This window comes from Ixodes scapularis, unplaced genomic scaffold (genome assembly GCF_016920785.2).
Source record: "Ixodes scapularis isolate PalLabHiFi unplaced genomic scaffold, ASM1692078v2 PGA_scaffold1__304_contigs__length_218370807, whole genome shotgun sequence".
Classification (NCBI taxonomy): domain Eukaryota; kingdom Metazoa; phylum Arthropoda; class Arachnida; order Ixodida; family Ixodidae; genus Ixodes; species Ixodes scapularis.
In genome coordinates, this window is record NW_024609846.1 from 72,505,871 (window position 1) to 72,529,532 (window position 23,662).

General features: G+C 46.2%; 2 protein-coding genes across 3 annotated transcripts; one reads left to right on the forward strand and one right to left on the reverse strand.

Moving 5' to 3' along the window:
* Positions 1–386: 386 nt before the first annotated feature.
* On the reverse strand, positions 387–1,746 carry LOC115324583. The gene is made up of 2 exons (XM_029985209.4): positions 1,647–1,746; positions 387–1,376 (listed from the first exon to the last, which is right to left on the reverse strand). The coding sequence occupies exons 1-2, from the start codon at positions 1,744–1,746 to the stop codon at positions 490–492; spliced, it is 987 nt and encodes a 328-aa protein (XP_029841069.2). The 3' UTR covers positions 387–489.
* Positions 1,747–5,291: 3,545 nt separating this feature from the next.
* LOC120835959 lies at positions 5,292–23,662 on the forward strand. Of its 2 annotated transcripts, none has more exons than XM_040216594.3 (10): positions 5,292–5,953; positions 10,180–10,391; positions 13,808–13,897; positions 13,987–14,043; positions 14,140–14,169; positions 14,612–14,686; positions 17,899–17,979; positions 20,598–20,845; positions 21,582–21,744; positions 23,386–23,662. In XM_040216594.3, exons 1-10 carry the CDS (start codon positions 5,937–5,939, stop codon positions 23,610–23,612), a joined length of 1,200 nt encoding a protein of 399 aa, XP_040072528.1. In that variant the 5' UTR covers positions 5,292–5,936; the 3' UTR covers positions 23,613–23,662. The 2 variants fall into 2 exon arrangements, with proteins under 2 accessions (XP_040072528.1, XP_040072556.1); XM_040216622.3 differs by lacking the exon at positions 5,292–5,953 and adding an exon at positions 6,940–7,023 and having other exon boundaries at positions 23,386–23,645.

A 23,662-nucleotide genomic window follows, 5' to 3' on the forward strand; every position in this document is an offset into this window, starting at 1 on the left:
TGGCCAGCCAAATGTCGCAGCCGAACAGGCCGAACACTCAGTTCCACGCACCAGTACGGACTCCAGAAAAGAGGAGACAGCCATGTCCGCAGAAAAGCAGCTTGCACCCCCACACACTGATCAGCAACAATGCACGCGTTGCTGGGAAAGAACTTCCAAGCAGCCACCAAGACAGCCGACGACAGCCTCTACGACAGGTTTCAGCAAATGTCCGGCAGAAAGTTCTGGCCAGCCAAATGTCGCAGCCGAACAGGCCAAACACTCAGTTCCACGCACCAGTACGGACTCCAGAAAAGAGGAGACAGCCATGTCCGCAGAAAAGCAGCTTGCACCCCCACACACTGATCAGCAACAATGCACGCGTTGCTGGGAAAGAACTTCCAAGCAGCCACCAAGACAGCCGACGACAGCCTCTACGACAGGTTTCAGCAAATGTCCGGCAGAGAGTTCTGGCCAGCCGAAAACAACAAACGAGGGAAAGATAAGGAGTTACTGCATATGGAGGAGTGGAAAGGCAACATGGCCGGACTTGGAGGGCAAAAGAAGACACTGTTGGGACCCATGAACATCTGAGATCTGCAATCTCTTGACTGTAGTGTCCTGGCCATCGGTTCTAAAAATGTCTAGGGCAGATGATTTCATCGGAACATCGAAAAAGTTCCTAGCATTTGTTAATGAAGCGACTTCGCACGTGCTTTGAGACACCTCTAAAACGATGACTGGGGATTTCCTGATCAGGTAGCAGTCTCCTTTGTTGATGGTGTGGGTGACTCGTTTTGCAACAGAGAAGCATGTTGCTCCCGCATGTTCAGAAAGCCTGCGGCTAACTTGCGCCAAAGGGTTGCTATGTGTTCGCAGCAGGGGCTTGAGTTTTCCGAGAAAACTCTCGAAAGGGAATGCACTAAATGCGTCAAGCGGTCCGTGGACAAGGCACTCCTCGGCAAGGTGGCTCAATGTGTGTACATTGTAGGTTAAAAACCGTGCTCCGTAAAGTCCTACGGTGCCATACTCCTGCACAAAAAAACGAAGCAGGTCTCTGGCATAGGCGTTATGCTCAACGTGGTGAGCTGGTGATGCAAGAATTCTTATGGCCACATGCAAAAAGAGAAAATGTTCGTACTGGTGATCTGGAAGCAGGCCCCTCAGAACAACAGGTCCAACATACAAGAGGAAGGTCCGGAATTCTGTTGCCTTCCACCGGTCGACCTCGTCCACACCTCTGGGCTTCCGTTGGAAGTGTCGGGGGAATACTTTGGCACACGACTTTAGTCTTCTGTTGAGTTTTTCTTTCTGTGTGGTCCTCAACGATCCACGCCCCCTAACCCACGTTTGAAGCAGGCGGCGCATCACACCTAGACACACTAGATGCATGTAGTCTAGGGGGAAAAGTGAAATTATATCATTTTTCAGCAGAGTGAACGGCGAGTCACCCACGTGGTGCAATGGGTCCTCTTGGTCACGAAATGACTTGTCAGTTCGTTTTGGTGCTTCAAGTTCCGGGAATGTCATCCTTCCCTCAATGTGCCGACCCTTCTGGCAGCACCTCTCACAGCCATGATACCCAGTATGGCCCTTGACCTTCTTAACAAAGCTCCTTGCAGGAGCATCGCATATGACGGCTGTTAAATGGACGGTTAGGCACGAACCTTTGTAAACGAAGCCGTTGGCTGTCATCTCTTGAATTTCCTTCAAGAAGGGGTCAAGAAAACTTGAGAGGTCTGGAGGCTTGCCGCTGTCGCAAAACATACTGACAACAAAAGGGGTGCTTTCACCACAGTTTGTCAGGCGACAAAGGATTGGCCAAAAGCCAATGTTTGCACTCTTATAAAGAGGGAGCCCATCAATGTTTGCTTGGAGGAGAAGCTCCTGTGGCACTGTTTTCCCTTGCAGGGCTTGCTCGATACCTTTCTTCAGCCCAAAATGAATAAAAGTTCCATCCTGCTCCAGCGGGGCCTTCCTCTCGGTGCCGAGAATAGTTCGGGCATCTTTAGGGACGTCGTGGCCGAGTCTCCTTAACGCAGCAGCGGTCTCATTCACTGCTTCATGTGTGAAGTTGAAACGACGCGCTAAGATAGCCAGTTCCTCCGTGGCCGTGCGCGGACAGTCTTCCGAGGTAGCTCCGCTGACCTCGAAACTTGCGTTGCATGGCTCGTCTTCAGATGCAAGCGCGTCTGCTGGGTCGCAGCCTGTCGCAGGGTCAGCTCCACTTCCGTCAGTTGTGCTGCTTCCACAAGAGCCGGGGCAAGGTTCGTCATCGCTTGAAGCGCTGCTTGTTGCGTCCCTTGAAGAGTCGCTTGAAGCGGCGTCGGCGGTGGACCTTCCGGCGGCGGCCGTAGCGTTTGCGGCCGCAATCCTACTTGCGATTTCATCAAATTCCTTTCGCAATGTTCGTGGCTTTTTCCACCTCGAACTCATGCTGATCAGCTTGGTGAGGGGAACAGACGAGTCAAGTAAATAAAAAGAAAAGCGGTCGCCCGTAAAATAAAAGGAGCGCAGGGCCTGCGTGGGCCTGCGGAAAAGACGAAGGGTCGGGGGCGCGGGAAGGCACCTGAAGGAAAGAGTTCAGAACATACAGTACTCGAGAGGCTAGGCCGCGAGCGGCTGACAACGAGGCATTGTAGTGAGCCACTGATCAGTGTAGTGAGCATCTGATCACGTATAGGTGCCTCCAACCGAGTAAAGCCAAGACAGTGCCACCACCAGCCACGAGTAGCCTGTGCCGCTGTAGCAGCTGTGCCGCTTATGCCCTTCTTGAGATTCCTCCTGAACGGTGACATCTGGGCACAACAGCTACAGAATTTTTCGTCGTTTTCCTATAGTAAAATTAAAGCTTCTGTCTTGCACATAATTTTACAAGAGCATGAGCAACTCAATGTCGAGCAAGCGGTGCTGCTCTATCGGGTGCTTACAGCGTCTACGTTAAAGAAGTGGTTTATTAAATCGGTCGTAATTCCATCGCTACGCAGCAGGGTCCTTCAACCCTGACTTTGGGCCTTGGGGTGGGTGGCCGTCCTGGCTACGCGGTCGCTCCAGTGCGAGCTTCCTACCTTCGATAGCAATCGGGCGTTTCGCGAGCCTCGAGCGTGAAAGAACTCCCTGCCGGTGTAGAAGTTGCTAGCGGGAGCACATGAAAATCACTTTTTTTTTTTTATTTATATTGTCTCACTTTCGTTAGAGGACGTGAGAATGAACCCCAAGTTGGAGCCACACGCTCGAGCCACCAGCTTTATCAGTATTGTACCGAGGTTGTACCTATGGCTGTACTATCAGTGAGTGGGGCACAAGCGAACGTGAGCACTTCGCTTGAAAAGATGCACCGATGACATGATTGTTTGCTTTATCACGTAAGCCAAAGGACCGTGTTTTTCAGCCCAGGTAAATAAACTATAAATCACAGAAAGCTCAAACTCCACGAGAATGTACGCTAGCGGTTGGGATATAACGGGGAAGTTTGACAACATAACATTGCTTGGATCGGGTCACATAAGCCTAATATGTGGGCGCCAGCTGTGGCATCTATTTCCAGCGGGGGAAAAAAAAACTTCTCACCAAGAACGAAAACAATATTCTCTTTCATTGACAAGTTTTTTTGTTTTTGTTTTTTTTTTCTTTGATATGAGTCCCAAAATCGTCCGCAATGTCAAATTCTGTTTTTACGATATTAGGCTTAGGTGGACGTGTCGGCTCGTAGAGAAATTCATTTTCTCTGTCATTTTTTTTATTCAGATATCGTAACGTTTTCAAACTTCCGCGTTCTATCCCAACCGCTTGCATCACATTCTCGTGAAGTTTGAGCTTTTCGCGGTGAATATTTAATTTATCCAGGCCGAAAAACACTGTTCTTGTTTCTCGGGTGCTCCCTTACAAGTTCCAAAAACAGTGGCCTGTGACCACTCCTGGCAAAACCTCAAAACAGTGAGCTTTTTTTTTTTTTTGCCTCAATAAAAACACAATAACAATAGACTATAGCACGTTCGTAGTCAAAAATGCTCCCAGCCGTCTTAAAACCCGAGACCGTGAGCTTTGTGAACTTAGTGAACCACCAAACTCCACATAAGGCTATTTGTCTCTCGTTACAAAAGCCTGAGTTTGTCATATGGGTGAGGCTTGAGCGCAGGATCCCTGGGCTTTGTTTAAGCAGAATGGCTGCCATGTGCTAAAGTGTGCTAACCTATGACAATACAATCCGCTGGGTACCTCAGCAGTTCTAATTTCAGCTGTGATACATCTTCGGTTTCTCTCAATAAAATGGCATCAAAGCAGTGCCATTGAGCATAGAAGATCTCGAATCCCAGACAGGAACTCACCGGACAATTAAGCTCACCGGATAGACGCTCCCCCCACCTCTTCCCACTTTGTAGATCGAACGCTGCAGAGGAGGCGACCTCCCCTCCACCATTCGCTCCACTAAAGAGGAAAGGGGTGGGAGGAGCTTCCGCTTCGTTCTTGACCTGTCACCGGCTATAGGCTCATCACTCCAACATTGTTGTAGTTCTTTCGATGAATATTTTTACATGAACGGGCCGCTTCAACAAGTTTCCCGTTCGACTAATTCGCCTAGTGCGAACTGTCTTATTCGACGAATTGTCCGTCTACCAGTTGTCTGTCGGCGAATGGGCTTTTGACGAATGGTCCTAGACCCTGCCTCTTATGGGCTTTTGACGAATGGTCCTAGACCCTGCCTCTTATGCCTAGTTTTGACAGTCATGTTCAGTGCTATTGAAATGACTGCAATGGTAGAGGCGTTGGTTCGCCGTTGAGAATAAAGTAGCTTCGTGAAGTAATCACGAGTCATATGGTTGTCCAGGTTGCCTCAATCGACGTTCGCTGCGCTATGCCCGCAACCGACGCAAATGTCTGAACTAGTAGCAAGACCTGCATTCACCAGTGAAATGTGCAAAACAATATTTTTGTTTCACGCCCCTCGATGTGTTCGCGTTTGAATTTGATCAATTCAAACGTTGCGTCGTGCTTGTTAACAACAGGGGTGGATCCAGAACTCCCTTTTTGGGGGGGGGGGGGGGCAAAAAATTTGTAAGGATACTATTCTCCCATTCTTTCGTCTGCGCACCGGGGGGGTTCAACTAGGTAAAATTGCCTTCCTAGATGAGGGGAAAGGGGAGGGGGGAGTAGACTGTCTGGGGGGTGGCCGGCCCCGTCGCCCCCCCCCCCCCCCCCCCCCACCCCCCCCCCCGGGGTCCGCCCCTGGTTAACGCGGCCACCAGATGCTAGGCAGCTCGCACGGTGCGAGCGGTGCGAGAAAACAATGCTCGCCCACTAATCAACGACACCTAATATTTTTTTGTTTTTTGCCAGATGGCGCGAGTTATCGCCCAACGCAATTTACGATTGTTTCCCTACATCCCTAGGTCCCTTTTCTCCCTCGGTTTCCGTGATTCTACAGGTCTGTCCCCGTGCCTCCCGAGTCTTCTTCCGAGCACGACGTACCGCACCGAGCAGCGCATTTTCTTTGTTTAATATTATTTAGATTTCGTAGATTACGTTAGTTTTTATATAGATTATTTCGTTTTGTGTAATTGTATTCTTCATCTGTGTCCCCGTGTTTCCTTCCGAGCACGAGGTTCCGTATTGAGCGACTTTTCTTTGGTTCGTATTATTTAAGTTTCGTAAATTTAGGTCTCCTTTCGGGCCCGAGGTTTTGCACTGAGCAGCTTTTCTTTGTTTTGTATTTAGATTTCGTAGATTTAGGTTTTTTTTTTTAGTACTATCGACTATCGTTTTTGTAACGATTATTTCGTGTTGTGTCCCCGTGTCTTCTGAGCACGAGGTTCCGTAGTGAGCAGGTTTTTATTTTTGTATTTAGATTTCTTAGATTTAGGGATTTATTTTTTGAGTACTTTCGTTTTTCGTATCGAATATTTCGAGCGGTGTAATTGTCTTTTTGCTGCAACGACGCAACAAGCTCAACGTCGACGATGTCCTGGCAGCCCGGGTAAGTGACCCCTTTATTACTTGACTTTCGAGCACGGCTGAAGTTTTAATGCGGAACTATGCGATTGGGCGTACTGACAGAGCAGAGAGCACAAGAGTTTGTCGAAGTGTGATTGAGACGGCGCAGTGTGTGCGTCACCGCGTTCCGTGCATCTTCGTCTCTTGAGCGCACAACGATGTTGCTGCTCGAGCGACGCTCGTTGAGAAGCTCGCGCGCTCAGTTATCCCGCTATTACTCGTGAAGTACCGTACGCTCGAGCTCCGCTTTGCTAGGGGGAGCTCGTGCCGTCATTTTGAAGCATGGGTTGGGCACGCTATCTCTGGGCACGCTACCTGAAAGCGTACGGTCTACCAAAACACCCTAAAGCCTGGTTCAGACAGTTGCGTTTGACTGCGTTGCGGCAGCGAGAAACCAGGACATCCCTGCTGCTTATATCGCGTGCTAAGATGATTCCTTGAATTGGAATCCACGCTTCATACGAAGCACAGATGTGCCGGTGACTCGCTTTCCGTTCTCGACGCAACGCAGTCAAACGCACTCAAACGCAAGTGTCTGAACCGCCCTTAAGGCCCGCTTCACCGCTCATTCACACTGAAAGCGGATCCGCGTTCGCAAAGCGGTTGCGAACGCGGTTGTATAAAGATGCAGTACAATTGCACGCGCACTCAATGACATCAAGTGCGCGTGCTATTTCGCCCAGTGCGCGTGCAATTTCGCCCAGCAACTTTACGTCGCAACACCAGCAGCACGGACCTCCCGCATTCGCACGCAGCAGCCGAATTGCTACGACTTGCCATCATCATCAGGAAATTTTATTTTCCTTGCACTATTTAGACGCACAGTTACATGCTAAAAACATGTTTTTATATCTTTAAATTGCGTTAAAAATACAAACTCATCTTTCTGAAACAGTTCATTTCCAAAAGCGATTAATTTCAAACCAGAACCAAGTCTTCAGTTATCATAAAAAAAAAAAAGCAAATTGGGTTACGGGGATATTTATTCACCGCATTCGGTGGGAGTTAGTACCACGAGGGCGCCACAGTATTTGGTGCCCCAGTAGACTTCCGGTAGTGTATTTATTTCTTCAGTAACACACAGCGATCGGAAAATAAGATTTTCCTTCGGAGAGGTACCTGTAATAGGTTTGTAAGAACCTACGTGCTTTGTAGAACGTAGTACAAATAACAAAAGGATGTGTGGCAAGAGGAAAAGAAGAGGAAAACCGGAAGCGCGCAGGGGTCCGCCGATAGTGGGCGGCAGCGAGCTTGTTTGCAAACAAACATTGGTGAATACAGCCTGTAGTTGGTCAGCAATTTAAAGTTGCGACAAGTCACTTGCTGTAGATGAGCAATTTAGCCAGTGCTGTACACCGCTAGCGTGGGGTCTTTAACGTGCACCACGCAGTAGTGATACACGACCGCACGCTGGTACGATGCTCATCGAAATGGGCAGGGGTGGGGCTCGAACCCAGGATCCCTGGATTCTGCAGCGTGAGCTTTCGCTCCACGCGCGTCGAGCTGGGTGTGCGCTTTAGCCCACTCGTTACAGGGGCCGAACCCGATTTCAGCAATTCGTGTCGATCTAGGGAAAGCTATGAAACAACCCGCCAGCAACCCCGAAAGTGCTTGAAAAGTTGCCCCGTCTGAAGCGGGCTGAATGGGTAGTATCCGTACAGTTGTCAGCCTAAATAAATATTAAGAATAAGTTTTGCATGCTCCGAAGTGGTAAGTTAGCGCGAAGATGTGACTCTGTAATGCCCTACTTGGTCGCACTGTTCAGTGCTTGGTGCTCTGATCAGTGCTGATCAGTACACTTATCACCAGTAGACAATGCTTGGTCGCTGCAGCATGAGTGCGGCCACCGAAAGCTTTGTATTTGCCATCTTGTGCCCACAGGAAGTCAGCCTTTTGAGCATTAGGCTAGATGGCATCCGTGCTGGAAAACACATCCTTGTTTGCCATCATTCGACAAAAAATTTTCTAAAACCCTGTGGTTACTATGTTATCTTCAAGAGCATGTGGACAGTTTTACGAAAGTGCAGCATTGCAGGAAAAAGGCAGAACTCGTCAAATGCAAGTCTCATGACATGATCAGAGGACATGCCTTGGCACGCCGAAATGCTGCGTCCTTGCCTTCGCACGCTTGGACACTGATAAAAAGTAGACGTCGTGTGAATGTGTTAACCATTCGGGAAGGTTTTGAAGGTGTGTCGCTTTTTACATGTCTTTGCCGCATACATATCACTCGCAGATCTCTGGATAGTCCAGCAGTTCTGTTTGGTTGCACTATGAGTGGTTGCTATCATGCGCTATCGGCAGTGTTTAAAATGTACTCGTATGGATCCGAATTACTCATGTCACCTGAAAACAGAGCAGCACAGTTATGTATGGGTTACAAATCACATTGACGCTTTTGAGCTATGCTATCAGGGGTGTCGGAAGTGGGAGATGGGGGAATCGAGAAAGATAAATTTCTATTCCCTTCCACAGATTTGGTTGCTAGAAATGTCCCGGAGGCAAAGAACGATCTTCTCCGCCGCTGTGTTCTGTCGGCACAAAATCAACTAATTGCTGGCCCACGAGTGCTGCAAGTTACAAATACAGTCTTCAGAGTAAAGTAAAACGCTGCTTCAGAGGCACATAAATCTTCATACACGACAGACCTTCAGCATCATCTACACGATTTCAATGCTTGTTCAGTATGCCCAAGTGTGCAAGGGTGGAGATGCAGCACTTCAGCATTCCAAGGCATGTTCTTTGATCCCGCCGCAAGACATGCATTCAATGAGTTGTGACTTTTTTATGCCGTGCTATGTTTTCATAAAGATTTCTATGTGTTCTCAAAGGCACCTATAACCAAGTACACAAGGAAAAAAAAAAAAAAAAATTCAGCGAATGATTGCTATTAAGTTGAAAACGTGTCTTTTAGCACACTGCCGCCCAGCCTCTTAAAGGGATACTACAACGAAATTTCGGCGCTTATTTCTTGGTCTATTCGTGTTCAAGGGAGCAGTATCACATCAGACGCACCAATCTCTTGTTGAAAAAGACACAAAAGGAATTTGAAAACGAGTTAAACGATTAGCAAAGAGCACCCGGTGGCTGCTGCTAACGCCTCCCCGAGAATATATTTTGTGTGTCCCAAAATGCCGCTATTGTTCCTCTACAAGATTATAGAAGATTAACCCGTCACTCAAAATTCGTATAAAAGCAGCCGCCTCCGTGGCTGGAACGTCTAGGACATCTTCTCGATGTCAGCCTTGACGCAGCTTTGCTCATCTCGAGACAAACTACGTCACGATTGCGGCGGAGGCCATGTGCTCTCCGCTGGCTGCTCTCCGAGCACTTGCCAGAGTGGGCCGTTTATAACGAAAAACACAGCCATCAGGCTCAAAATACAGACGTTTTATTGTCATTTACGGATATTGTGGATCATATTCAGCCTATTTGTGAACACGACGGGTATATTTCAAATTTCGTTGAAGTATCCCTTTAAAACGCTTTAACTGGTCAACATCCCGTTGGTACATGATGGCCGTCTGGTGGCTGCATTCGCGGAGTGGAGAAACGTGATCTAACAATTGTCATAGAGATCAGTAAATTAATGCATTTTTTTTTTAATATCAAATAGCAAACTTAATTTAATCGTAAGTTACAACAAAAATATGAAACTCTTCTCTTTTTTTGGGTCAGTATGCACACCTTTTTGTGTGAATTTAGGAAAAAAACAAAAACATTTGTGACATTTCATTTAACAGGCATAGGTAAGAAAAGAAATCTGATTTTTCTCTCGTTTTTTTTCCCCAATAAAATGCTCTGATTGCCGGCCCTCAGGAACTCTATCTCATTCTTAGTCGCTTTGTTAAACCCAAGGTACATTGTGCAGTATTTAAAAATAAATAGTGTGGCACACCACGAACTCGGTGTGCCACTTACACGGGCTTGCACTTGAGCCCGTGCATTGCGAGCGCTTGCCCGTGATCATAGGTCAGTCATGCTCAAACCTTTGACGGAGTCGGACGTCTTTCATTATTGGCGGGTCTGCTGGGCCGCAGAAACCGTCCATCTTCAGTTCCACGCGAGTGAGCCCTCATCAACTTATTCCGTGTCCTCTTAGGCCCATCCTCCCTTTCTCAGCAGCACGGCCCTAATCTTGAATTATTACCCACTGCTAATCAGCTGTGGCTTTGCCTTGCAGTAACGAAAATGTTATATTCATTACAGAAAGGAAAACCGCCCTTTTTGTGCGGTTGAGTTTGTCGGGGACGACAGCGTGGCCGCTGTTCCGACGGCCTGGCTCGATGCTGACAAGACGATGTGTTCTTGGCCAAAAAACGTTCCACCGGCATCAGTGATAAAACTGGCCCAGTCTCAGGCCCCACCTGGGAATGAAGAGGAGTGGCCCCTCCACCCTGTGCGGGTGTTCTCCTATTGCAGTAAGTGGTGTTTGTATGATATCCTCGTGGCTTCAAGTTGTGAAATCTTTGCACATACCTAGGGGCATTAGTCATTGATATGATCATGTAGTATATCTAAAGGTAAACAATGTTTAGATTTGGACTGAGAGTGTAGTTTGCACATACAGGGATGCCTCGTTAATATGGACACCTCCGTTCCTTCCTAAGATTGTCCATAATGTAAGCTGGCCACATTAATAAGACAAAGGTTTATCTAGTATTTACCCAATTCGATCCCGAAAACTTTGTCTATATATATACACAAATTCAGCTCTGTTATGTCATGGTGCGGTGGTGGTGCGTCAGGCACACTTCCGGTCTGGGGCTGTGGGTGGAAGTCACCATGCGGGGCGTGCATGCCTGTGTTTTAGAAGAAACCAGGCAAAAACTTGCCTTCTCGTCAAAATGCAGCAACTGAGGCTGTACCAAAACAGTTGCGAAAGGTTTGAAGATCAGTATTCATGAGTTTTCTGCCTGCTTGGTTCATCCAAAAACATGGACAGGGCTAGTGAAAAGGAAAACCAGATGGCATTGGACCACGATTGCTTGTACAGAAAGCACTTTGAGTTGAATTCGCGGATACTTATGGCCATCGAATTCATTTGTTTTGTTCCAACACGAATGTGAAAAAAACGGCCAAGTTGTTTGGACCACCCGCGGACTATGTTTAGTGTGTCTTCAAGTTCGGACGGCTGCCTGATCGTTCAAACCGTTGTCTGCTCTTCCAAACGTTCCTGCTCGTTCAAACGACAGCGGCCCGTAGCGAAAACATTGACCTGGTAATTGCAATATGGAGTAAGCGCAGGCCTTCAAAAGACCTTTAATTTTGAAGGTTGGTCAAGGTAAGCAGGCTCAGTGTAAACAGTAGATACAAGATGTTGATAATTGTTACTAGTTGCCATCACCGACTTGTTATGTCTCATTCACTTGGACTGATTCTGCTTGCAATTTTTCGTATCAACGTCAACCATCTCCGCTACAGTTCATGCTTTTGCAGCTGGAGCGACATAATGACTGAAAATAGCAAGCAGAATCTCATCCTGCGAATCAGGCTTTAGCGTCCATTCTGCGGCGTCTACGCGGAAAGAATCGCCACATGCAGTGAAACAAGCCTAGTTAATTTTGCTTAGGCTGCTAAAGTAGTCTGACTCTGCCAGGAGGACATAGAAGCAAAAATTGCAACATAGAAAAGAGCATGGGGACACACATCGACGCCAAAAACGTAGCATTCCAATGGTTTGTTGACAGACGACGGCAAGCTTGTATTGATCATATCATGTCGTATTGCACCTGAGACTGCGGTGGAAGAAATCGGAAGAACTTTCAGTAGAAGGAACAGACACAGAGAACGTCTCAATCAGAGAGAACGTCTCAAACAGACACAGAGAACGTTCCTTCTACTGAAAGTTCTTCCGATTTCTTCCACCGCAGTCTCAGGTGCAATACGACATGATTAGCTACCACCAGCTCACGTGCTCTCTCACCGTCTTTTCACTAATTGATCATATGACTGCTTTGAGTAATTTTCACTAATTGATCATATGACTGCTGATTCCAGTCTACGTCCGGCAGTAAGACCAGGGACTACGTCCCTGGTCTTACTGCCGGACGTAGACTGGAATCCTCGTCCAGCACCAGAGCCTTCACAGCCCGACAAACCCGCAGACACGATCAAAGATGACGTCTCAGACAGGTCAGACAACCAGAGAGCCATTCGGGAGTGACCAAGAATCCCCCATTTATTGGTGCAACCATAAATATAGACAGATGAAACAAATCATATGACTTGTGATAACAGAAAGGAAAGAGTAGCTCGGAGCATTATCACAATGACATGAAAGATGCAGCACTTGATCTGTTTCAGTGCTCGATCTCACTGTGATGACTGCGAAATGCTAGTGCAGGTGCTTTGATTATTTTAGATGGTGTTGAGCTAGCCCATCGAACCTGACAGCAGCATCAGAAACTTGACTGGTAATGAAATGCGAGCTCTCTGGGAGTATGATTGCAATTGAAATTTCATAGTCAAAAATATGTATCATGTGGCGATAGAGCAGAGCTTTTACGTGCACGTTTTCCCTCACAGTTGCCATAGCACTGTCAGCAGCCAGTGTAGGAAACGAGCGTGAGCCTGGAGTATCTCTGTTCTTCAAAAAGCCGTAGTCTTGCACTGCACACGCACGAAAGGGAGCGTAGCACTTGCTAGGTTGCCATGTCTGTATTGAGTGACACACGTTTACATGTTCCGGCTTATAGGTCTTATGAAAACCCGTTAACACACAGATGCATTTGACTAGGACCGACTGAGACAAGACTGATTTTTTAAGCTTCTTGCGAAGGCCTATGACCAGCAGTCCAGCAATGTCAGCCGGTCGTAGGCAGTCGCAAGAGGCTAAAAGCTGATCGTGTCTCATTCATTCGTAGTCAAATGCAAGTGCGTGAATGGGGCTTTACATACAATGGACAGATTTGAAGCTCGCAAGCAGCAGCTAAAGTTGCTTCGGCTGCTCCTAGTGCACGCCATTTCAAAGTTGCACTCGCCCTACAAATGAAAGTGTCACCTTATGCGGCGAAAACCTGAGTGAGAGGAGAAGACGAGGTTGGATGGGGATGTCAAAACGCTGAACTCTGGTTGGAATGATTGATGCGTAGGTCTAAAGCTAGCTATCTTTGTCTCAACTGCACTTGTCGAACACATCAGAATGGGAATGCCAGCGTCCGGCATTGGGCTTTCAAATTCAAACACGTTTGATGAGTGCAGTGGAGATAAAAACAGCTAGCTTTATTTCTACCACTAATCATTCCAACCAGAGTTCAGTGTTCCGACGTCCCTGTGAGCTCTCGTCTTATTCTCTCAGTCATTTTCTCAACACATAAACCCCAATACACTACTAAGTGCTTCAGTCATGGGTGTTTATTCTCTCGGCATTGCTGCTTTTTGAGCCAAAGTTAATTTTGCTCTGTGTAGATGTTTGTGGAATCGCGACAACTGATTGTGCAGCTGCAGATGTTTTGCATTTCTTCTGACCATGACTGCATATGGGGCCTTTGCATTAAATTTCAGAATGATGCAAGCAACAGTGCGCTTCTCATGCTAGCAGCAGACACCACACTGTGCTGTACATAAAAAAAAAAGTATTTGAAGCCTTTACAAATGCTGATCTTGAAAGAGTGCTGCTATCAGGCATTGCCCCCAAATGCCGGTTTCCCGGCAGAACACTACAATAATATATCCTTTTGGTATTGTAAGCTGTGAAAGGAACCATATCTAGAAAATTGTAAATTGGTTTTAGTGATTTTTTGCTCTGTTATGGGTTGGCATTGCAGTATTGTAAACCAGGTTTTGCACGAGCTAAATAATTAGTGGGTCTGTATCAATTTGCTTTCTCTTAAAGAAACATACAAGAAGGCCAAAAGGAAGGCCACCGAGGGGCTGGAGAACTCGTGCTTGGAGAGCACAGATGTCGGGGAGCCCGATGATGGAGGTATGTTGATCATAGCAATTTAACATTTTCAGCAGAAGAAATGGTTCTTTGTTTAACCTAATTTTATTCTGATAATATGTCTGTTCTAGCCACTGGGAGAGACAACACGGCCGACGCTCCTGTGCGTCTCTCAGTGCCCATTCCACGTGAGTTAGCCTACAGTAAAGAAAAATATATTTCATCTTTTTTTTACCTTGCGAGAGACACTGACAATGTATTTACACTTGACATTGATTTTGCAGCTACTGGCCTGGGAGGTGCCTGTGCAAGGGGTAAGTGTCCTTGCTTTATTTCCACATGTTTTACACATGAGAATCTACACGTTATTCATGAAGGTTCAAACCTATCTAGAACTGTAAAAAGTGATTCCTCCATTTGACTTTAGAAAACAGTTAATTTGAATTGGGATTTTAAGATTTTGTTATTTGAAAGATGCTCGTGGATACAAAATTCCTCTTTTATGTGAATATAAGCAAACAATAATTTATGAAATTAAAGAGAGTTTGTTTTAAAATCACGCCTAAACCTTTCTGATGTTCCATTTTGGCAGTATGGCAGCAAGAAAAAAAGGGGGGGGGGGGGGTTCATGCCTTTTGCATGCATTGCATTCTAAACGAGTAGATAAAAGTTGTCTAAGATTTTAGAAAGAAAAGGGGCACTCTGGCCAAGCCATAATTGCCCATGTGGAAAGTAAATTGTGATACTTTTCTCCAGCCCCTCCCAAGCGCAGGGCCCCAGACCCTCCATCCAGTAAGGGGTGGTCCAAAGAAAGTCGGGCTCCTACATCTCGTAAGTTTCACAGTCGGCTCTTTCCAATGATTCACAGATAATCTAGACTGACATAGGAAAGTTGTATATTTAACCCGCTTGTTTGTATTTCTAGAGATATCACATACAAGGTTATCAGCTATTTTTTAAATGTTCAACAAACTGTGGCTAGCATTAATCTGCTTCGCTCACTGATCTCTACGATAATTGCTGGATTGCGCTTCCCCGCTATTCGAATGCGGCCACCGGTTGGCCATCGTGCCACAGGTAATCAACCTTTTGGAGCGCAGCGAGGCTGGGCGGTAGCGTGCTGAAGATATGTTTCTGCTCGTTCGTTATCATTTGCCGGAGAATTTTTTGAAAACCTGGTGTAACCGTTGACAATTACCTTTAAGAACGCGTGGAAAGTTTTACGAAAGTACAGCACTGCAGGAAAAAGGCACAACTCGCCAAGTGCAAGTCTTGTCGGTGTCGCAACGTGATCAAAGCTTCCTTGGCACGCCGAAGTGCTGCATCTCTGTGCCTTCGCATCCTTGGATACCGGTCAAGCTAACAGCTTGGTGCTACTCAAAGATCAGACTTCACCGCCAGGCAAGGCGGTTTATAGAGCACAGCGCAGGCCTAATCATAAGATCCAGTAACATTCATACTGTAATTTTCATGGGTCAGTAAAGAGTCTAACCCGGAAAATTTTTTTATGTGCTTCATTATATAACAAGCATAAAGTGTTGCGTTCATTGGAACTGCTGAATGCCTCAAATAGCACACTTTATTTTGTTTATAAAAATAATTGCATATATACTTACTGCAAACTGCTCTATCGTAACCTCATGCGATTACTCATGAATTCCACCACCTCGGTAAGTGCCCACAAGAAAGCCTCCCTTCAACCACCGCTGCCGCCCCCCCTCGTCCGTCGCCACTGCATCAGACTTATCTGGACCACGAACGCCGCAATTTACAAATGCCGCCGAGACCGGTTATAACGAAGTCAACGGGAATCGAAAATCACTTCGCTGTATCCGCTATTTCGTTATAACTGACTTTGGTTAACGAAGTGTGAAAGGGAATGGGAAATCGAGATTGCTTTGATGTAGCCGCTATTTTGTTATAACCGGTCTCGACACTACAGTCACCACAGTAAAGTAAAACGCTGCTCCAGAGGCACATAGATTTTCACGCACGTTGCACATGCAAAACACATCAACACGGCGTCGATTCTTGATCGCTATCCACGTGTGTGAAGGCACAGAGATGCAGCAGTTTGGCATACCAAGGAAATTTCTATCATGCCGCTAGACCGGCTAGACTTGCTTTCAAGGAGTTGTGCTTTTCTCCTCTGGTGCTGGACTTTTGTACAAATTTGCTCATGTTCTCGAAGGCCAACGAAGGTCACCATTTACGCCAGGTTTTAAACAACCTCTACGACAAATGACAATAACTAAGCAGAAAACGTGTCTTCAGCACGCTGCCGCCCACCCTAGCTGCGCTCTGAAAGGTAGATTTTTTGTGGCAAGGTGACTGTGCGGTGGCCGCATTTGTGCTACAGCAACCAAGCGGGGATGCGCGATCCAGCAAATTGTCAGAGATCAGTGGCTTCACTCTTGAGCTGCTATACCTCTTTCACTCTGCATGTAAGGTTCTTGTAACAATTGTAACTGTTGGAATTAATGATTTGATGAGCATAAATGAGACAGCTGAGATGTTTCCCCTTGTCCACCGTCTGATACAGCCAGTGTTATTAGTTTAAAGGGATGGTGAACCGAAATTTGGATTTCAGAAAAAACAATGCAGGAAATGTAGGCGGGACGCTACAATCCCTACACCACTACTCGTAAGGCGATATCTCGAATGGATGGCCGCATTTTTGGAAAAAGAGGTCCAGATTGAACTAGGCCGACGAGGCGCGTGACATCACTATACCGAGTTTCCTCCTCTCTCCGCTTCGCTCCCTCAAGGCTGTGAGGCAGAGAAGACGCGAGGCCGTTCCCTCTCCTTCTCGGAGAAACATGGCGACATCATCTCTCTCAAATGCGCCTCCTTTTCTTGAAAAATTTGGTCATCCGTTCAAGATATCGCTGTATGAGTGGTGTTTTGGTGTTTGTAGCATCCCATTGCACACTTTTACCGCGTGTTTTGTGTAATCAAAATTTCGGTTCAGCATCCCTTTAAAGGGGTACTGCAGCAAAATGCCTAGTCTATTTTATGGTTTAAATACCAAGCACATTTTGGCCACACCACAAAGATGCCAATTTTTAGTTTCAATTGACGCCAAAAAACTTTTTAAAACGAAAAAAAAAATAAAAAAAAAAATTTATTACCAGATTACACCTGGTGGATGCTTCCGAACGTTAAGTAAAACTTCACATAAAAGCAGTGCCACTCCCTAGAGGTATTGTGCTAAGCTCTGAGCGTGCATAGACTGTTAAACTTGGCGGAACTGAACTTCCCTTCTCTCCCTTGGCGGAACCGAACTTCCCTTCTCTCCCGTGCCTATTCAACTTCTGCGGGAAGCGGGCCTCTTGAACCGCCAGATTGTAACATGTTGACACTACCAAGTGGCACAGTTCACAACCACACCAGCCTCCTTGTAGCCTTGCCCGCGAAGTTAAACCTTACATCACGAGCGCGCTGTAGGTGCTGGTTTTCTCAAGAAGCATAGTGCTCTCCGACAGCTGCTCTCGATGGAATTGGCTGTTTGGAACGAAAAATATAACCATCTGTTAAAAATACTAATGTGTGATTGTCATTAGCTGACTTCAGTGATTACATTTAACTTCTTTCTTAACGTGGGAAGTATATTTTAATTTTCATTTCAGCATCCCTTTAAAAAAGGCTGTCTATACCGGCATTTGTGATGACACGTTTCACATGCACATTTTTTTGGCAGACTGCAGAAAATTTGCTGTCGCCTCCAATCTGCTGCCTCCGGTCATTCATAAAATTTTTTGCTTGCCTCGAAAACCGTTTATAAAAGAAGTCACCAAGCTTAAGCTTTGGACACCTTATGCTCATTTTGGAAGTGGAGCTGACAAACATACTTTGCCTCCCAAAAAGGTGTGCATTTGAAGCGTATCTGTCAGATTTCTTGACATTGACTGCCCTTGAGATGTTGGGCAGAGATGGACACTGGCTGTGCCAAAATGGCTGATATGTAGTTGCTGAAAAGTGTGAATGACTTGTGTGACGAGTTGAAAGACCTTAATCTGAGACTAAAACATACTTTACCACAGCCCTGGCAGAGCGGCAAGCCCCCAGGAGGCGGAATTTGGAGGCAGCTGAGGCAGCTCAGGTGGTTGAGGCTACCATGTCCCGTAAGCATACCAGATGTTTCATTACGATCACTGCTTAATATTGACCTGACCAAGTTTAGAAGACTGGCACAATCACATCTGTACATTTCATTTTTCCAATGCCCTTAGTATGGCATTAAATGCCCATACTCTCGATATAGTTCGACCACCAAAACAAAACCTGCCCATCACTCGTAATGCTCTGTTTTACATTTCAAGAATGAGATGTTTGATTGCCTGTTAAGAACAACATGTTTGACATCTTTACATGAACCGGTCATTGCTGATATCTACATAATCTCACTTCAACATGAATTGCAAGTCCCCTTGCTTTAGAAATAGGCCTTGGCTGCATGAATCCTTGTGCAGCAGAAGCACCTTTGAAACCTTAACGTGAATGGCAAGCCTTCTTGCTTTAGAAAATGTGCCTTGGCTGTATGAATCCTCGTGCAGCAGGGGCACCTTTGAAACCTATCTGTTCATACTTCTAGCTTTGTATGAGACCAGTTCTGCCTTTTGAACATTGATGCTTGTCATGATGGCAGTTGCACTGTGGCACCGACAGGTGGCAGCGGTGGGGGTCTTGTTAAATAAACGTTTTGAGGCCCAAGTCAGGCACTCGGTGCTTACACCAAAACAGGAGTGTTGGACATGCCTCGACGTGGCCTTGCCATAAGTCTGCAGTTATGGCAATACTCCGTATACAAACGATCATACTCCAGAATCACAAATTGAAGACCTCTCATGCTCCTAAGCAAAAAATAAACAAAATCGTTATGAAAGTGCAAGTATTGCCAACCTGAGCAAAGTGTACTATCGGGGAAAAATGAAATGCGAACAGAGGAGCGCGTGGCTCGCGGTACAGGCTGCGCCGCCTGGAAGTGAGCCTCGGGGCGAGGGTGCGTGGCCTACTTCGATGTGTTCACGCCCTTCGATTGGCGCTCGCCCAGCTTCGGCAGTGCGCCTCTCAGTGCGCTGAAAGCCGTCACCGCTATCTTTGCCTGCTCGGCGAGTGCGGCGAGCTTCTTTCCACCGCTCGCGCTGAGCCAGCAAAGATAGCGGCGATAGCTTTCAGCGCACTAAGAGGCGCACTGCTGAAGCTTGAGGAGCACAGAGGGAGGGGCGTGAACACGTCGGAGTAGGCCACGCACCCTCGCTCCTAGGCTCACTTCCAGGCGGCGCAGCCTGTACCGCGAGCCACGCGCTCCTCTGTTCGCATTTCATTTTTCCCCGATAGTACATGAAAGCATCCTAGTTGCGACATGTCATTTCATCAACTCTGAGATAAAATAGTTTTCCATATGTCCAACGGTTGCGACCTCTTTATCAGTGGCATTGATATCAGTATCTTAAGGAACCCCAACGTCCGTCGGTATCAGTGCCTTGAGGGACCCCAAAGCAGACTTTGTACACATGATGCCAGCAATCGCTTACATCAGTAAAAAATGTCGGTGACTGTGCAAGTAAGCACACACATAGGGCAGCAGGTGGCACCATTTAGCCGGCAGTAGTGGTGGCGGAGAAAGACCTGCGACCTTAACCCCTCCGCCACTCTGGGCTAGGTGGGGCAACCTGGTGCCCATAGCTTGGGTTGATTTGCATGTTCAAGCTAGCTGTTTTATTTTTATTATCAGTGACAGCTGTTTTATTTTTATTATTCAAATATCTAAAAAAAAACTAGTGCCTGATTAAGAAAAGTGACTAATGTTTAGCTTGTTTTAAGAAGCTTACCTATTGTGTTGAAATCTTGTGGAGTGATGAGGCTGTTTCCTATGCTCTATTTCACCTTACACAAGACAGTAGTAGATGCTATAAACCATAATCACCAGTCCAGTGCCACAACGTATCATGAGGCTGCGCACCTTCAGTGACGCTGTGCCCCTTCCGAAAGTCTTGTGACGAGAGGTGAACTTAACATTTTGCCACCCTAGGCCTTCAACAGTGCTGCCCTCAAACCTCACCTCCCCCCCAAACCCTGCTTTCCATGGTCACTGGCCAAGGGGAGTGGTTGGGGGGGGGTAGTAGCTAAATTTGGGGATATCATTTTCAAATATAGCTATACTCGTTTTCACCTTAAGAAAAAAATGAACTTTTGCACATTACTCATACGCTGCAAGTAGTAGTTCTCATACGATTTCGTTGTCAGAGGGGGCAGCAATGCTTTTGGCATTTGAAATGTGTACGGCTCCATAAGATAATATATATTTGATGTAAAATGTGCCTGCATGTATCTTAATTCTCTACATAAAGGGGGAAATTAGTAATGATCCGCTAGGAGCCGGACTTTTTTTTACTGTGGTCCTTGAGGTGATAACGGGTACAGATTTGGAGCTGGAATTTCTAAAGTAGCTAAATTTGAAGCTACAATCACGTCTATGATTTGTAGGTTTCTGGTCTCTCGAAAGGTGGAACAAAATATAATTTATTGCTTGGACGTAAACAATATGTGCGATGAAAGATCCACTGGCAGGACGGCCTACATTTGCTGCCATCAATTGCATAAGGCTTAAAAATATTTTTTTGAGCTATAATTTTTTTTATCATTGTTTTTTTCTTTTTAGTCTTAGGTGAAGTGTTGTTTTCAGCACGTTTCCTTCGTAGATCTCTGACCACAAGAATTTTCTTTGCCTCTATTTTAGCCTTCCAGTCGGAGCTACTGAAGGTGGTGCTGGATGTGCGGCACGAGGTGCACCTTCTCCGCCAGGACACGGCGCAGGTCCTGGCAAACCAGGAACAGCTGGCAGTGCGCATTGCTCAGCTTGAGCGTGCGAACTGCCCGCCTGATGCCCCAGTGCCGCCAGCGGTTTTTATTTTACCGCTGGCGACAATGGAAGATTTTGAGGCAGCAGAGAGGCGCCTCATCAACCCCCCTGATCAGGCTGTCCTGGTGAATATCAAACTTTTTTTCACTATATGTTAGTGCCTTGTGGCTCAACCGGTTTGAGAAATGGAGCGACGGCATATGTTCAACTGCTTCGTATCTAAACTTTACCAAAATGTTAGCTTAACCATTATCTCTATTTAGTCACAGACAGCCACTTATTAAGGCAGCATTACGATTGAAGATATGGCCTTATTGTTTTCACACCTCTACATACTTTTGAGTCAAGAACAGGGGCATATAGAATGATTAAGGGCAATCAGTGCTCGCTGGAAAGTATAAAATGAAGGGAAGAAGGCAACAAGAACATCAAGAACAGCAGGGGCCAATTACCTGATCTATTAATTACTTTCAGTAAAAGTCTGGATCGATCTTCAGTATGATGATAATGCAATAATTGCAGAGGTGGAAGCTAGCTGGACAATAACAGTAGTAACTCTGGAGAAAAGGTATGGCGACAAAAGACAAACACAAATCTCCAAATGCAGCTAGGTGTGTTTCGAGATATGTGTTTGTCCTTTTTTTTCCCTTGCTCCCCTTCTTCAGGGTTTATTTTCATTAGATCTTCCGTACTCTCTATTATATAATAGTGTAGTAAATACTGTCAACAGAGTTAATGCAATTTCACATTACCTTTTCACTTAGGTGAGATGGATGCCATACCATAGTCAGTTTTCATCTTACTCATATTAAATGAACTGTGATTCTTAAAGTGCAATATTTTTTTCTTTTATTCGTGTAGAAGGAGCAGCTCTCCGGCCTGGGTGGCAACACTATCGCGGAGGCTGTGCGGCGCACCCTGGAGCGGCTCCTGCGGAAGCAGGTGCAGATGCACTTCAGCATCTGCGGCCGCAGGGGCAACAAGCGGCCGTTCAGGGGCACGCAGCTCTGTGCCGTGGCCGTTGGTAAGGTGTTTTCATTCCACACCTTCATTGCTAATTAAAAATGATGGGAACTTTTTTCTTTTAATTTGTCAGCTGCCAAGAATCTGAAGAATTACTGGATCAGTTTTAAGCAAAATTTGTGGTTTGTAAACGTGCGCGTAAAGTGGCAAGAGTATTTTCATATAATTCCTGAATAAGTGTTTATAAAGCAAGCACTTTCTTTATCATCATGGTTAGTCATTTCCCCTGATTTTCTAATCAAGTCGAGGCTTTTCCCTTCTGGCTAGTGATCTTAGGCGGTGAGCTGATGTTTCAAGTAATGCACCATGTTAGTGGTATTGCTATGGAATCTGGATTATGAAAAACTTAATCTTTCAGGGACTCTAAACAAATTGCACTGAGTTGAAAATTATACTTAAGATTGAAAGAATAACACGCAAAGGACAAACACAGGACAATTACGAAAGAATGTGGTTGTCCTGTGCTTGTCCTCCACATTTTATTTTATTCTTTCAATTTTAAGTATTGTTTGTATATACGGTAGAGCCTCATTCATACATTCCCAGTTAAAAATTATTTCGGCTGTTACAGTCGGGAACTGCAGTCCTGTCGAACTCTCATGGGGTTACCTGTTTTAATTGTTTCTTATGTTTGCCTTTTCAACTGTTACACCTCTTTTTCATTTTGCCTCTTCATCTCTTTGTCCAGCACGCATGCTCTCTTCTGTCATTCACAGCGGCTTAGGTCCCCTGGTCGCACAAATTTGATTTCACATGGAGCTCAGAGTTCATAATCATGCACTGCCCATGGTGCGCGTGCATGAAGCTTCATTGCTTTGCAGTGGCTGGTGAGAGCAGCGTCTGGGTTCTCTCAAACGGGGAATACATTAGCTTATTCTTAGGTTAGTTAGCAGATTAATATTGGTGTTGAAATAACACTCAGCACTGCTGTCAATGCCTAAAGCTGGCTCTGAATTGTGTGTGAGCAGGAAAAAGTGGGGTCATATGCAGTGATGCCATTATAGGGTTGCGTGGCCCGCCATGACACCCCCCCCCGAGCGCTGCACCTAAGGTGGTGCCCCCCCCCCCCACCTTTTCCACTTGCGAGTTGTGAATGCGAAAGCATGCAAGCCACTCGTCTCGTGCACTCCCCCCCCTCCCCCACCCTTCCCTCTTGTGACACCACTGGTCATGTGCAAAGTCGGTGCTTTTCACTGAGTTGGTGCTGTGATGTATGTGTGAACAGGCCTTTGTAGACGAACACATGGCTTTGATGCCACGCCACCGCAGTGACGCTGTTGTCAAAATGGTGCGTGCACAAACGCCTCACCTCACAGGAAGCTCATTTCCGCGCATGCACAGTGCCTACATTTAATGTGGCCAAATGCAGGCTTGTTTAAAACAGTGCATTGGTCTATAGGTCGACCTTGTTTGGTTATGATTACAGATCAACTCCTACTGGTAAAGAACAGTTTCCAGCAAATGGTTAACCTGTTTAGAATAAATATGGTAATTCTTTCTCGGCAGCCCTAAACTCGACTTGGAATAAATTACTGCACGAGAGTTTCCCCCTGTTTCTATAGGCCCCTAATGCATTTTGTGACTTGCTTTGTGGCGTGCATAACATTCGCTTCTGCTGTTTTTTTGTTTTCTTTTTCTCCAGCTATAATCCGGAGCCGAGTGGGAGGCAGCGTGGTCGACGTGGAGCGTGCCATTGGCGACTACTTGTCTGGGGCCCCGGATCGCGAGGGAGGCAGGGCTGAGAGGATGGCCAAGAAGATTCAAGACGCGGCCATCCTCTCAGCCCAATTCGTCACTGTCCTGCCCAGCAGCCTGCCAGAGGGCGACTTTGACGTCAACGCTGACATCTTGGACATCTCACAGACGTGATGTCAAGAACAAAAACGAAAATTGAAAATATAGAAATAAAAGAAAAAACA